The sequence below is a fragment of the Neovison vison genome, chromosome 10 (genome assembly GCF_020171115.1).
Source record: "Neovison vison isolate M4711 chromosome 10, ASM_NN_V1, whole genome shotgun sequence".
Lineage (NCBI taxonomy): Eukaryota > Metazoa > Chordata > Mammalia > Carnivora > Mustelidae > Neogale > Neogale vison.
In genome coordinates, this window is record NC_058100.1 from 59,843,798 (window position 1) to 59,860,429 (window position 16,632).

Consider the following 16,632-nt stretch of genomic DNA (forward strand, 5'->3'; position numbering starts at 1 on the left):
TAGGGATAGTAAAACTGCTAAAAACTATACACAAAATAAAAAAATATTTAAACTATCCAGAGCCAGGAGCACCTGGTTGGCTCAGTCAGTAGAGCATGTGATTCTTTTTTTTTTTTTAACCTTTTAAGATTTTATTTATTTGTCAGAGAGCAGGAGCATGGAGAGCTCCAGGTAGAACAGGTAGAGCAGTCAGAAGGAGAAGCAGTCTCCCGCTAAGCAAGGAATCTGATGTGGGACTTGGTCCCAGGACCCTAGGATCATGACCCTGAGCCAAAGGCAGGCACTTAACTGATTGAGCCCCCCGGGGTCCGATTTTTGATCATGGGGTCATGTGTTTGAGATCCACGTTGGATGTAGAAATTACTTAAATAAATAAATTACAATAAATAAAAAAATAAAGTTCCCAGAGCCAGATGTGTACTGGGCAGGAATTTGTTTGACATCTGACTTCTCCACAGAGAGAACAGAAAATGGAATAACATCTTCGTAGGGCTGAAACAAAATTATTACCAACCTAGATTTCTGTATTCAATTTCAAGGTAAAGTAATAAAAGGATTATTTGAAGATAGATTTATAGAGTTTTTTCAAGAATACCTATAGTTAAAGGAAATAAAGTTTTTGTTCAAGCAAAAGAAAAAACTTGAGGGGTTCCTGAGAGACCAGTCAGTTGAGTGTCTGCCTTGGGCTCAGGTCATGATCCCAGTGTTCTCGGATTAAATCCCAGGTCAGACTTCCTGCTCAGTGGGGAGTCTGTTTCTCCCTCCCCGCACGCCTCCCTCAGCTAAAGCTCTCTCTCTCTCACTTTCTCTCAAATAAATAAATAAGGAAGAAAAAACTTGAAGTTTTGGAAGGAATGAAGAGAAAAACGATAACTGTGGATTAATCTAAGTGATACTATATAAAATCATACTTCATGACATTTAAAATATAAAGAATTAAAAATACAATCCAGGGGCACCTGGGTGGCTCAGTGGGTTGAACCTCTGCCTTCAGCTCAGGTCGTGATCCCAGGATCCTGGGATCAAGCCCCGCATTGGGCTCTCTGCTCAGTGGGGAGCCTGCTTCCTCCTCTCTCTCTGCCTGCTGCTCTGCCTACTTGTGATCTCCCTCTCTGTCAAATAAATAAATAAAATTTTTAAAAATTATTAAAAAAAATAATAATAAATAAAAATACAGTCCAGGGGCACCTAAGTGTCTCAGTGGGTTAAGCCTCTGCCTTTGGCTCAGGTCATGATCTTAGTAGGGTCCTGGGATTGAGCCCCACATTGAGCTCTCTGCTCAGCAGGGAACCTGCTTTCCCCCCTCTCTCTGCCTGTCTCTCTACCTACTTGTGATCTCTGTCTGTCAAATAAATAAATAAACTCTTTAAAAAAAAGAAAAACAGTCCAACAATTGCCTGTTGTGGGTGGTGTACATATAGACATGATAAATCAAGGATGTATATTTTAATTCACCTGTTAAAATAATAGTAAAAGATACATAACTACCAAACTAATCAGGGTGAGATGGGTAGGGAAATGGAACAGTAAAAATATTCAATCAATCTTTAAAAAGACAAAGGCAAGAACAAATAATAATAATACCAAACAGGGACAAATAGAATGGAAATAGTAAGATGGTCAATTTAAATCTAAATATATCAGTAATAATATTAAATATAAGTGGACTAAATCTTCTGAATAAAAGGCAAAGATTGCCAAACTGAATGAAAAGCAAAAGCCCAACTCTATGATGCATGCAAGAGATACATTTAATATTAAAGGATCCTGAAAATAAAAAAATTTTAAATGTATGAAAAGGAATGCAGTGCCAAGTATTAAACTAGCAATAGAAGGTCTGATAGCTATAGTAGTACCTGACAGTAAAATTCAGGGCAACAGATATTATTGGATATAAAGAAGTGTGCTTCTTAATGATGAAAGGTATCATTTCAAAATAATTTCAAAGTTATATGTACGTAATAATGGCTTCCAAATTCCTAAAGCAAAAATTGGCAAAATTCAAAGGAAAAAGACATTTCCACTATATAGATAAAACAACTAGTCAAAAAAATCTAATAAGGAGGGGCTTAGTCTTACTGGCTGACTCTTAATCTTGAGGTCATGAGTTTAAGCCCCATTTTGGGCATAGAGCTTCCTTAAAAAAAGAAAATCAAATAGATTTAATAAAAAATGTTTTAAAAATAAAAAAATGTTTTAAAAATCAATGTTACTTAAAAAAACTGCTAAGGATATAGATTTCAAAAACACAGTTAAGGGACGCCTAGGTGGCTCAGTTGGTTGGACGACTGCCTTCGGCTCAGGGCATGATCCTGGAGTCCCGGGATCGAGTCCCACATCAGGCTCCCAGCTCCATGGGGAGTCTGCTTCACTCTCTGACCTTCTCCTCGCTCATGCTCTCTCTCACTGTCTCTCTCTCTCAAATAAATAAATAAAATCTTTAAAAAAATTAAAAAACAAAAAAACAAAAAAAAAACAAAAACACAGTTAACAAACTTGATCCCATTGACATACCTACCACCTGCAGCGTATGTATTATTTTCAAGCTCACATAGATTATTTATAAAATTTAATTGTATGCTGTCCCTAAGTAAAATTTCAACAAATGTCAGATTGATTAGACTTCTCCAGAATATGTTCTCTGATCACAGTATGAATAAGCTTAGAAGTGGATAAGAAAAAGGATTAGGGGCAACTGGGTGACTCAGTTATTTGGTTGAGTGGCTAACTTTGATTTTGACTCAGGTCATGGTCTCAGGGTTATGGGTTCTAGCCCTGGCTTGGACTCTGCACTGAGCACAGAGCCTGCTAGAGATTCCCTCTCTCTCTTTCCCTCTATCCCCCACTCACATGTGCTTTCTCACTCTCTAAATAAATAATAGATAGATAGATAGATAAAAGACTCTTGAAGATAGTCATTTATTAATTTAAAAAGATTTAAGTGTATGTAGTACCTGGGTGGCTCAGTGGGCTGAGCCTCTGCCTTCAGCTCAGGTCTTGTTATCAGGGTCCTGTGATCGAGCCCCACATCAGGCTCTCTGCTCAGCAGGAAGCCTGCTTCCTCCTCTCTGTCTACTTGTGATCTTTGTCTGTCAAACAAATAAAATCTTTAAAAAAAAATTTTTTAAGTATCATTTATCAACTTAAGAGAGTAAAGAGAATCCACAAGAACATCTCGATAAATGAAGAAAAACCATGTTACATAATTAAGCATCCCTTCCTGGTGGAAAAATAAATATTCTTACCAAACTAGGAATAGTTAAGATTAAGATCCCTTGGGGCGCCTGGGTGGCTCAGTGGGTTAAAGCCTCGGCCTTCAGCTCCGGTCATGGTCCCAGGGTCCTGGGATCGAGCCCCGCATCAGGCTCTCTGCTCAGCGGGGAGCCTGCTTCCCCCTCTCTCTGTCTCTGCCTGCCTTTTTGCCCACTTGTGATCTGTCAAATAAATAAATAAAATTAAAAAAAAAAGATTAAGATCCCATAATCTGACACTATATACCAAAACACTTACAGCAAATGATATACTTACTAGTGAAGTGTTACAGATTTTCCCTTGAGGGGCATGCGACTGGCTCAGCCTGTAGAGTATGTGACTCTCACTATCATGGTTCTGAGTTTGAGCCCCTATTGGGCATAGAGCTGACTTTTTAAAAATAATAAACAAAAAAAACCTTTCTTTTTCAAAATGAAAATGACATATGGAAGCCTATAATCACAATTGCTATTTCATAGCATATTGGAGATTCTAGCCAGGAAAAAAAAGGAAAAAAATCTATAAATATTGGAAAGGAAGAAAGAAGACCAGTTTGTTTTATTCACAGATGATGTGAACCACAGATGATGTGAACCACAGATGATGTGGTTATGTACCCAGAAAATCTAAAAGAATCTGCAGATAAATTATAAGAATTAGTTTAGCAAAGTTGCTAAAGATCGGTTTTTAATAAAAGTAGTTATATTTCCATGTATTAGTAATAAGTAGTTAGAAAATGAGATTTCAGAAGTATCCAGGAATAGACACTTGATCTATGACAAAGGTGGTTCTGCAGAGTAATGAGGAAAGAAAGGTTTTTGAAATGGTACTGAGTCAATGGATAACAGTATGGTGGGCGTGGGATCCCGACCCCCTACCTCACTGAAAAATTACTAGTTTTATATATTTTTATTTTCTTTTAAAGCTTTTATTTATTTGACAGAGAGAGAAATCACAAGTAGGCAGAGGCAGGCAGTGAGAGAGGGGGAAGCAGGCTTCCTGCTGAGCAGGGAGCCTGATGTGGGGCTCGGTCCCAGGACCCTGAGATAATAACCTGAGCTGAAGGCCAGACGCTCAAACATCTGAGCCACCCAGGCACCCCTATTTTTTTTTAAGAGTTAATTTTTTTTTAGTAATGTCTCCACCGAACATGAGGTTCAAACTCATAATCTTGAGGTCAAGAGTTGCGTGCTTTACCAACTGAGAGCCAGGTGTCCCCCCAACCCCCCCGGAATAATTGGTATTTTATTTTATTTTATTTTATTTTAAGATTTTTTTAATTTATTTTTTTGACAGAGAGTTAAATCACAAGTAGGCAGAGAGGCAGGCAGAGAAAGAGGGGGAAGCAGGCTCCCTGCTGAGCAGAGAGCCCGATGTGAGGCTCGATCCCAGGACCCTGAGATCATGACCTGAGCCAAAGGCAGCAGCTTAACCCACTGAGCCACCCAGGTGCCCCTGATTGGTATTTTAGATCTAAATGTGAAAGGCAAAATATAAAGCTTCTAAAAGATAATGTAGGAGAATTTAAGACCTTGGGGTAAAAAAAGACAAACAAAAACCTTGGTGGTAAGAACTCTTTAAGTGAGACAAATGGAGTATAAAACACAGTAACCATAAAGGAAAAGATTAATACATTGAACTACATTAAAATTATAAACCTCTGTTCATCAAAAGATACAACTACGAGAAAATAAAAGGCAAACCACAGAATGGAAAGAAATGCTTAAAGCATATGTAATTGATCAAAAGCTTGCCTTCGGAAAATATAAAGAACTGTAAGTCAATAAGAAAAAGATAGGCAGGGGTGCCTGGGTGGCTCAGTCACTTGGGTGTCTGCCTTTGACTCAGGCCGTGATCCTGGAGTCCTGGGATGGAACCCTGTTTCGGGCTCCCTGCTCAGTGGAGAGTCTTCGTCTCCCTTTGCTCCTCCCCCACTTGCTCACTCAGTCTCTCTCAAATAAATAAAATCTTTTAAAAAAAAAAGGATATTCAGATGTACAAAAAAAATTTTTTTTAAAGATTTTATTTATTTATTTGACAGAGAGATCACAAGTAGGCAGAGAGGCAGACAGAGAGAGAGGAGGAAGCAGGCTCCCTGCTGAGCAGAGAGCCCGATGCGGGACTCGATCCCAGGACCCTGAGATCATGACCTGAGCGGAAGGCAGTGGCTTAACCCACTGAGCCACCCAGGCGCCCTGTACAAAAAATTTTTGATAAGGTACCCAGCCTCGTGGGTAATAGAGAAAATGCGGATTAATACCACAAAGAGAGGGCGCCTGGGTGGCTCAGTGGGTTAAGCCGCTGCCTTCGGCTCAGGTCATGATCTCAGGATCCTGGGATCGAGGCCCACATCGGGCTCTCTGCTCAGCAGGGAGCCTGCTTCCTCCTCTCTCTCTGCCTGCCTCTCTGCCTGCTTGTGATCTCGCTCTGTCAAATAAATAAATAAAATCTTTAAAAAAAAAAAATACCACAAAGAGATTATCACTCACATTCTCTCAAGTGGCTCCTATTCAAATACTTAAAATATCAGAGATTGGCCCGGTTTGTCTGTAACCTGTGGAGAAGGCCCTAAAGTTGGTGAACACTGCTATGACTTACTCATAGCCTCAGTTGGCCACATTTTGGTGCTATGCCAAGGTTGAGCTGCTTCCTCCAATCCCTGTTAAGATCCCTGGTGCCTAGAGCTATCAGAGCTTGAAAAAAATAGTCAGGAATGCTCAAACTGGTATCTTCGAACAGCTTACAGTTGTTGAAGCTCTGCTGAATGGCTTGGAGACGACCAAGGTATGGATGTGGTTTTATGTCGGTGAGATCATAGGCAAGCATGGCATCATTGGGTAGAATATTTGAAGACCATTCTTTAACATCTGTTTATATGTGCCTTATTATTTGAGTATTCTTGGACTGTGTGTGATTAGACTGGTATTTGTATAAAATAAGGTAATGTGTCAAAAAAAAAAAAAAATCAAAGATTGGAAAATATGTGAAGCAGCCAGAACTGTTTTTGTAAAGACTTTGTTTATTTCAGAGAGGGGGTTGGGGAGGGGCAGAGGGGGAGAGAGAGAATCCCAAGCTATCTCTGTGCTGAGCATGGAGCCTGATGTGGGGCTTGATCTTGCCATCCCAAGATCATGACCTGAGCTGAAACCAGGAATCGGATGCCTCACTGACTGCGTCCCCCAGGCTCCCCAGCCAGAACATTCTTATTCCGTCCCTTTGGGGAACTCTGGTTCTGTCTACTAAAGCTACACATGTGGGTATGTAAGTACAGAGTGTCATAGCAGCACTATTCCTGTTGGCCAAGAACCAGTTGCAGCCCTGTTGCCCAACAATAGATGGAACCAACAGGATGGCTGGATAGATGATATTGCTACAAAGGAACACTATACCATAGTGAGGGGAACTGACTGGGGGTGTGCACAACTGGATGGGTGAATTTCACAATATTAATTGAAAGAAGCTAAAAACAAAAGTATATACTGTATAATTGCATTTTATTTTTTTTTTAAGATTTGGTTTATTTATTTGACAGACAGAGATCACAGGTAGGCAGAGAGGCAGGCAGAGAGAGAGTGGGGGAAGCAGGCCCCCCGCCGAGCAGAGAGCCCAACGTGGGGCTTGATCCCAGCACCCTGGGATCATGACCCGAGCCGAAGGCAGAGGCTTTAACCCACTGAGCCATCCAGGTGCCCCTATAATTGCATTTTAAATAAATTTCAGAAGTCATACCATGAGGCTTGATGTTAGTAAGGTTGCTTTGGAGGGAAGAGAGAAGGGATTGTAAGGTGATGCACAGGGGCTTCTGAAGGGTTAGCACTGTTCTGTTGATCTGGGTGGAGTTTTCCCATTACTACCCCTTCATTGGGGGTATAACTGGTGTACAGTGAACTGTATCTGTTTAAAATGTATGGTTTGGTCACATATATGTGTTTGCCCATATATACATATACACCCATGAAACCATCACCAGATACTAGGTTACAAGTATTTCTGTCTTCTCCACGCCTTACCAGATTTCTCCAAGCCCTTTACAATCCATCCTTCCCTCTACTCCAGCCTCCAGGCAACCATTCATCTGCCTTCTGTCCTCACCGACTAGTTTGCATGTTCTAGAATTGTACATAAGTGGAATCAAACAGTATATATGCTTTTTTGGCCTGGCATCTCTCATTTGGTGTAACAATTTCGATTCATCGACAGAGTTGTGTGTTCCATGGTTCATGCAACATACTGTAATTTGTTCTTTTCTTTTTTTTTTTTTTTTAAGATTTTATTTATTTACTTGACAGAGATCACAAGCAGGGAGAGAGGCAAGCAGAGAGAGAGAGGAGGGGAAGCAGGCTCCCCACCGAACAGAGAGCCCGATGCGGGGCTCTATCCCAGGAGCCTGGGATCATGACCTGAGCCGAAGGCAGAGGCTTTAACCCACTGAGCCACTCAGGCGCCCCTGTAGTTTGTTCTTATGGCTGAGCAGTACCACCTTGTGTGGATATACCACAATCTGTTTATCCATTCCCCTGTTGAAGGACATTTGAATTGTTTACATTTTTTAGCTATTACAAAGAAAATTGAACATTCATGTACAAGTCTTTGCATGGAAAAATATTTTCATTTCTCTTGGATCATATGGTAGGTGTAGATGTTTAACTTTTTTAGAACCTTTTTTTTTTTAAAGATTTTATTTATTTATTTGACAGAGAGAGATCACAAGCAGGCAGAGAGGCAGGCAGAGGAGGGGGGGGAAGCAGACTCCCTGCTGAGCAGAGAGCCCGATGCGAGGCTTGATCCCAGGACCCTGGGATCATGACCTAAGGCTTTAACCCACTGAGCCACCCAGGTGCCCCTAAAATAACTCTTTTTTAAAAATCTGATTTTTTTTTCCTTGCAGAAATCCTATTCCATGCCCATCGGCATCGAGTTTCAGCGGAGATATGCAACCATCGTTCTGGAGCTTGAGCAGCTCAATAAGGACCTCAACAAAGTTTTGCATAAGGTTCAGCAGTACTGCTATGAGGTAGGCGAGGTGCAGACACTTCCCCTGAGGGCCTGCGCTCCCCCTACTCTTCTGTTGGAAGCTAAATACTGTTACCTTCACATGCTAGAAAATTCAAACAAAGCCAACATCTCTATTGGGTCCTTTAGCAGAACCATATTTTACATATATTTTTACTTGTTCCGAAGAGTGTTTTACAGAGAGCTCTCAATTCTGTTAACGTTTGTTTCAATTACAAAGGTATAGCTTTTGAAAAAAATTTAAGAAAAATGATTACTCTTCAACTCTTAATCCCACAATCCCAAATGCTCTATTTGGTTTATTTCCCCCTTAATCTTGTGTGTATATATATGTGTGTGTGTGTACATGCTTTTTCTCACAAAGTTGTCAGGCTGTGTACACAATTTTTTTTCCTCCTTCTTTAAACTTTACTTTAGAACTATGGATTCTTGAACTTCAAATATGCAGAGCATGGAGTTATTTGTGAATTGTCATCATCTATATAAAATTATATATATGAAGACAGTTCAGTGGTTTCACCTCAGTTGATTTTCTTACCAGGTAAGAATTACATGACTGAGATGAGTTTAGGATGCTCCAGCACTTGTATTTTCAGAGGTTTTATGTTTCCTGTGAGCCGCCTCCATTTGTGACACGAGGTTCTCCAAAGGTTGGCTCTTTCTGACACTAGCCTCCTAGTTGAGTCCCGAAGTTCTGCCATAGACCATGTTGTTGATCCATCTGCCTGGAGCTGAGGCAAATGCACTGTGGTTGCCTGTGACTGTGCTCTGAGAATATTCTGCTCATTTCTCTAGCCATCTATCATCATCCTTTATTTTTATTTTCCCGGTAGTTGTCACCTACATAGCAGTAGGTGTTGCCCTAGTGGATAGCTTTCTCCCTTCAGACTAGCAGCTGACCCACAAGAGAGGCAAACCTTCAAGCAGTCCAAGACAGCACGTAACAAAGCTGAGGACACTTACACGAGTGGGTGGCCCATCAGTCTCGTGTAATTGCATTATGTACCACAGGGCCTTTTGTGATAGGCTCATTTCCCCATGAAGTAAAACAACTTGATTTTCAGAAAGCTCTTGGGGAAGTATAATGTTGATTTGCTTTACTTTTTAAGGATAGATTGATTGGTTGACTGATTTGAGAGAGAAAGTAGGGGCAGAGGGCAGAGTAAGAGAGAGGATCTCAAGCAGACTCCCCATTAGCAGGGATCCTAGCGTGGGGCTCGATCCCAAGACCCTGAGATCAAGACCTGAGCCGAAGGCAGACGCTTCACCAACTGAGTCCCCCAGGCATCCCTATGATATTGATTTTTTAAAAATTTTATTTATTGGGGCGCCTGGTGGCTCAGTGGATTGGGCCTCTGCCTTCGGCTCGGGTCATGATCTCAGGGTCCTGGGATCGAGCCCCACATCGGGCTCTCTGCTCAGCGGGGAGCCTGCTTCCCCCTCCCCCGCCTCTCTGCCTCTCTGCCTACTCGTGGTCTCTGTATGTCAAATAAATAAAAAAAATCTTTAAAAAAATTTTTTTTATTTATTTATCTGAGAGAGTGAGAGTGTGTGTGAGAGTGGAGAGGTCAGAGGGAGAAGCAGACTCTGCCGAGCAGGGAGCCCGATGTGGGACTCAATCCCAGGACTCCAGGATCATGAGCTGAGCCGAAGGCAGTTGCTTAAGCAACTGAGCCACCCAGATGCGCCTACAATATTGATTTTAAAATAAAAGCATATGGGACACCTAGGTATCGCCAGTCAGGGAGGCCTGTCCTCTTACCTCCGGAGAAGACAGTTACAAAGACAGGGAGACTACAGCGAACCCCATGCTGTTGGGTTAGAATAGGAGAATCGGTCTGACTTTGTGCTTCAGTTTATTTTTACGACGTAGATGCAGTTGTGTGTTTGTGTGTGTACACGCATGCAGGCTGAGAGAGCCCTTCTGCACACCCCAACAGCAGCGAGCACCCCAGCACCCGACCGTGGTTTCCAAATGGTGCTGTCCAATCAAAGGAAGCAGGGCTTCTTGAAAAAGAGACCGATTCCAGAGCCCAGACTGTCTCACTGTGCCCCCCAGCTTACGGGAGCATGTTCAAGAGACCGGCTGAACTGTGGTTCCCACTGACTAGATCTGGGACAGCTTGGGCTTCCGGATAAGTGATCATACTCAGAATAAACCAGAAACAGATAGTGAATCTGGGTACAAGGTTTTCAGGAGGGGCACCTGGGTGGCTCAGTCATTAATTGTCTGCTTTCGGCTCAGATCATGATCTGGGGCTCCTGGGATTGAGTCCCGCATCAGGCTCCCAGCTCAGCGGGAAGCCTGCTTCTCCCTCTCCCACTCCCCCTGGTTGTGTTCCCTCTCTCACTGTGTCTCTCTCTGTCAAATAACAAAATCTTTAAAAAAAAAAAAAAAAAGATTTCCAGGAGTTATTTGTTCTATTTCTTTTTAGCAGTTTGAAATTATATCAGAATTAAAAGTTGCTAAAAATATAAAATCCAGAGAAGAAAACCATTTGAGAAGAAACATTTCTAAAGTAGGAGTGAGGCCCATTTTCATTATAAAGGCTAGTTTCATAAACCTCTGCCTCTGAAAACATGACAGGACCCCACAGAAATCATCTGGCCTGGTGAGCCTACATCTCACACTGGACTCCTCTGTTTCCAGCTCGCTCCAGACCAGGGCCTGCAGCCTGCAGACCAGCCCACGGATATGAGGCGGAGGTGTGAGGAAGAAGCCCAGGAGATCGTCCGGCATGCCAACTCCTCCACCGGGCAGCCCTGTGTTGAGAATGAAAGTCTGACAGACTTAATCTCCAGGCTCACTGCTATTTTATTACAAATTAAGGTACATCTCAGAGAACACCATTCTCTTCGTTTTGACACCTACACAAACACGCTCATTTGTGGCTAAGCAGTTAAAATACACAGATCATGTCGGTATTTTGTGTCTGAGTTTGGGCTAAAATTCAGTTAAATTTTGAATTATTTTTTCCCTCAGTGTCTGGCAGAAGGAGGAGACCTGAATTCCTTTGAGTTCAAATCCCTTACAGATTCATTAAATGATATCAAGAGTACGATAGATGCTTCCAATATCAGGTAATTTGTGAGGTGCACCTCAGTCATTTTTCTAAGTCCATGGGGATTTCCAGTACAGGTTTTAAGAATTATGCCTATTTGTGAAGCATTCATATAATTTTTATGCCGTAAATAGATTCCCAAAGAGCTTTTCAGTTATGTCCTGCCTATTGATGGAGTAGACGTTTCCCATGGACTTGGTTTATGTGAAGGAACTCGAAGACGCCCAGTGTTCGGGTTTGGGGTTGGTGTGGCATTTCCCCTGAGTAGGGTTTCCCCAGAGAGACAGACTCTCACTGGCACCCCCACGGCTCCTTTGCCCCCTCCAGCAGCCCTTCCCATGACAACCGCAGCTGGGGGGGCGGGTGTAGCTGGTGTGGTGGGGGAGCTTCCTTCCTTCCTCGAGGCTTGATCTTAGTGGCTTTTTGGACTAAAATTCAGCTCTTCGTTTTTTAACAAATATTTCCCTAACATCATGAAATAAGGGATGTAACCATGTTTCTTCTTCAGTTGCTTTCAGAATAATGTCGAAATCCATGTTGCACACATTCAGAGTGGCCTGAGCCAGATGGGAAACCTGCATGCCTTTGCCGCCAATGACACCAACAGGGACTGAGGAGCAGTCTTCCCTGTTCCAGCCGCATAGGACGCTGCGGTCCGTTCCCCTCGGCTTCCGACACCAAATGACCCACGTGCTGGAAAACAAGGGAACTGTGCATCTCCAGCGAAGGCACTGGAACATACCGTCGTGCTTCTTGAACCAGCACTGCTGACCAGCATTCTATTTATTTTTCTCCTTATTATTCTGCTGCAGTAGCATCACTTATGTTACACATTTATCGGCAAGGATTTTTCAACCGAAACTGTCTGAACAAAAGACGCAGTCACGGAAGAGTGTGCTGACCCTTTTTTCAACGTGCATGAATTCCGCCAACACGCGCAGACAGTTGCTCTCCCGGGCAGGCACGAGCAGACACGGGCCTCCTGCTTGGAACTGCGACCGGAGGGCTGCGGCGCGCGTCCTCAGCTCCTCACCCTGCCAGGCTTCTGGAAGAGAGGGCCCCGGGGAGGCGGGAAGTCAGGTTTCGGGAAGCCACCGGAACAGCCACAGAGCTGCGGCCTTGACAAGTATGCGAGATGGACACCTGCAGGGTGACATGGCTCTAGAGATCATTTTATAATAATAAGTATTTTAATTTATCATAATTTATAAAAGAAACCTTTGTTGTTTGTCTGTTGAAAGAAAATGAAGGAGCAGGAAAAAAGTAAATTACTTGCAAAATGCTACATTTCAGCAAGTAGATCTGGCCTGACTTTTCCCGTCAATTCAGGGCAAAAAAGTGCTATTGTTATGAGACTTATTTAAAAAGACTGATAACACACTATTTTCATATTTTGTTTATTTGCACAACTTTTGAACCAGATGACTGGTTAAAATCCAACCATACACAATTTATAAAGTCAAAAGATTTTATAAGGAAAACAGATATAATAACCAGTGCTGTGAAATGCAGAAAAAAAGGTTTGTATTTGGTTGTGGGGTTTTTTTGTTGTTTTTTTGATTTTTTAAAGGAAAAACCCTACCTAAAATGTTAATCTTGTAAAAAGTGTGTATTTGGGATTTTCTTTGTTTTAATATAGAGTATTATAAAGTCAAAATATAATAAAATTGTTTTCAAATTTGGAGTTGAAGATAGAGCTGTAGACGTGGCTTTGATTCCTTTAGATGTCTCATAAAATGGGACTTTTTATATGTTAATGTATAATAAAACTAAAATGAGATTATTTTCCATTTGAAATTTTTGTATAGTTTAAAAATGCTTCCATATTCTTTGTTGGTATTGTGCCACTGCAGAACTTTAGTGCAGAGTTTATATTTAGCTAAACTGTTATGTTAATTAAGAAATGCATAAATCCTTTATTCTTAATATTTGTAATTCTAAATAAATTGATCTATGAAAAGTAATATTGTCTACCATTCTCATTTAATTAATACAACTTGATGAGTATTCCTTCTATTTGAAGTTCTAAGGAACTATAATTTCCACTGAACTATATATATATATATTTTTTGTAATTTAAAATTTTAATTACTTTTCAGGTACAAACGGCAGAATAAAATTCATAAACATCAATGAAAACATATTTTATGCAGCTTTAATGTATTACATATTTAATAGCTGTATCTTAATGGGATATCATTAAATATTATTTCTCAACTTGTGTGTTTCAGTTAATGTTAATAGTTTATTAAAAAAAATTTTGGGGGGGTGCCTGGGTGGCTCGGTGGGTTAGGCCCCTGTCTTCGACTCAGGTTGTGGTCTCAGGGTCCTGGGATGGAGCCTGGCGTCGGGCTCTCTGCTCGGCTGGGAGCGTGCTTTCCCCCTCTCTCTCTGCCTGCTGCTCTGCCTACTTGTGATCTCTATCTCTCTGTCAGATAAATAAATAAAATCTTAAAAAAAAAACATTTTTTTTTTAGTTCATACAAATTTTTAAGACTATCTCCAACTCATCTAAAAAATACAATTTTGATCAATAAAAAAGAGCTTTTAAATGGCACCATAAAGAGTAATCTAATAGATCTAGGTTAAAGGAAATGAAGTAGAGAAGAAATTTTTCTTTATCTGAAAAATTCATTGAAAAATATTTGTGGGTTTTAAACACATCATTAGAAGCATTATTCTTAGGGATGTGCTATGAAGAGGTACATTTAAAGTGTATATTTATTGGGGTGACTGGGTGGCTCAGTGGGTAAAGCCTCTGCCTTCAGCTCGGGTCATGGGATTGAGCCCCACGTCAAGCTCCACGTCAAGCCCCACGTCGAGCTCCCTGCTCAGTGGGAAGCCTGCTTCCTCTTCTCTCTCTGCCTGCCTCTCTGCCTACTTGTGATCTCTGTCAAATAAACAAAAATAAAATCTTTTTTTAAAAATTAAAAAAAATAAAGTGTATATTTATCTAGATATCAAAGGTAGAAAAATACTCAGGTGACTTGAATAATATATTTCTCTTGTTTGTTGAGTCTATTACAAAAAAAGAATGAAATCAGTTATGTGTGTATTGAGATTTTATATATAGTAAATAAAACATTAATGAAAATATTAACAGAAAGAAATAGTATGAAAACTGTTTCTTCACATTCCTTTACATGTTTGCAGTTAGTGTTTATAATATCTAGAAAGTTATTCAATTTTAATATTCCAAAATGAGTATTAAACTCTCTGCATTTAAAGAACAATTCCATACCTTTTATGAGATTAAAACCTAAATTATACTACCTTTTTTTTTTTTTTTTAAAGATTTTATTTATTTGAGAGAGAGAGTGAGAGAGCAGGAGCAGGGGGTGGACAGGAGAGGCAGAAGCACACTCCCTGCTACCCCCAACACGGGGCCCCATCCCAGGACTTTGGGATCACGACCTGAGCCAAAGACAGACACTTAACCTATGGAGCCATCCAGGTGCCCCTCCACTGAATTATGATTACCATATCCTCCAATATGACTCTAAGGGAGGGTTATTTCCATCTCCACAAATCACTGTGGAAAAATACCTCAGTCCTTGGCTTCCTGTAGACCTAGTGAGAGGTGGGTTTTTTGTTTTGTTTTGTTTTGTTGTTGTTGTTGTTGTTGTTTTAATTTATTTTTTTAAAGATTTTATTTATTTATTTGACAGAGAGAAATCACAAGTAGATGGAGAGGCAGGCAGAGAGAGAGAAGCAGGCTTCCTGCTGAGCAGAGAGCCCGATGCGGGCCTCGATCCCAGGACCCTGAGATCATGACCTGAGCCGAAGGCAGCGGCCTAACCCACTGAGCCACCCAGGCGCCCTTGTTTTGTTTTTTAAAGAATTTATTTATTTGTTTGACACAGAGAGATCACAAGAAGGCAGAGAGGCAGGCAGAGGGGGAAGGGGAAGAAGGCTCCCTGCTTAGCAGGGAGTCTGATGCAGTGCTAGATCCCAGGACCCTGAGATCATGACCTGAGCTGAAGGCAGAGGCTTAACCCACGGAGTCACTCAGGCATCCCGAGAGGTGGTTTTTAATATATACTACCTAGAATTACATAAACATTTTTCGCTTTTTTTACCTTTAAAAAAAAAAAAAAAGATTTGTACTTATTTGTCAGAGAGAGTGAGAGAGAACTGGGGGAGGGGCAGAGGGAGAACCAGGCTCTCTGCCAAGCAAGGAGCCCAATTTGGGACTCGATCCTGGGACTCCGGGATCACGACCTGAGCCAAAGGCAGACACTTAACTAAGCCCCCAGGTGTCTCGCTTTTCACATTTCTTTTTTTGTTTCTCAAGACTGACTTGGCAGGGGTGCCTGGGCAGGAACTGTGCCCAAGAATATATTTGAACTTCTGTTTAGGGAAGAAGAAATCTGTGTCGTTCAAACTAGTCATTTTGGGTCAGCTGCACATTCATCCGAACGACGCTGCCTCCGCCTAGCACATTTTGCAAGCTCTAAAGAGAGCCATCAACACCACATGCTGCGTAAGTTTGGTTCTGAATTACTTCCCCTGAGTCCCAAAAATCAGATTCACTTGCTAACGTTGAGAATCTACCAAAAGATTTGCCTGTTAAATTCTTTCTCTTGAATCTAGGCACTTTCTGAGCCTATGTCATTACCACTTCTTTTGCCTGGTGCCGGCAGCTGTCTCCATCAGCCTGGAAGTCATCGGTCATCCTGACCTCTGCAGCATCCACTCTGCCGCCTCAACCACAGCCTTGGGGAAGCGATAGTCTTAAACTGCAGAACTGGCCGTGATCTCTCCATCTCAGGTCTTAGGGCTCTCAGAACGAATTCAGAACATTTCCACAAGACCCAGAGAGCTATGTATGGTCTGACATCCTCTAACAATTTCTCAGTCCTGCTGCTTCCGCCACAGGGCCTTTGCATGTGCAGGTCCCTCTCCTCAGCTTGGTAGCTCCTGACCATCCTCCATGTCAGTTTCTCAGGGAAGCTTTTCCTTGACCACAGCACACTGTCTCCAGGCCCTCCTATATCTCTCTGTATGGCACATGCAACATTTGCAATTTTACATTTCTTCTTTGACCCACCTGCTAGCTCCTCTGCTCTTGGCTTGGCTCACCATTTATTTCCAGGCCCAGATAAAGTGCCTGTTCATAGGCAGCAAATGTTTGTGCAGTGAACCAATGAGTCTCTGAAAGAGCTCAAAGCAACATCAGTGTCACTAGAGCACACCTGTGGTTTTCCATGATAATTGCTTTTCAAGATGAGACTACTTCCTTGAATGCAGAAATTCTGCTTTGGGGGGTTGCCCTTAAGCATGATCACTGGTCCTGGTCCTGACT

The 16,632-nt window shown here is 41.7% G+C and overlaps 1 protein-coding gene and 1 pseudogene across 1 annotated transcript in view; both read left to right on the top strand.

The window, feature by feature from the left end:
• LIN9 (lin-9 DREAM MuvB core complex component) overlaps positions 1 to 13,260 on the top strand; it is a 69,315-nt gene extending 56,055 nt beyond the window's left edge. The window contains exons 12-15 of the mRNA XM_044267397.1: positions 8,141 to 8,266; positions 10,916 to 11,095; positions 11,249 to 11,346; positions 11,836 to 13,260. Of these exons, the coding sequence (XP_044123332.1) occupies positions 8,141 to 8,266; positions 10,916 to 11,095; positions 11,249 to 11,346; positions 11,836 to 11,941 (510 nt within the window). The 3' untranslated portion in view covers positions 11,942 to 13,260. The remainder of the gene's footprint in view (positions 1 to 8,140; positions 8,267 to 10,915; positions 11,096 to 11,248; positions 11,347 to 11,835) is intronic.
• LOC122918765 lies at positions 4,090 to 6,102 on the top strand (annotated as a pseudogene).
• Positions 13,261 to 16,632: the final 3,372 nt, after the last annotated feature.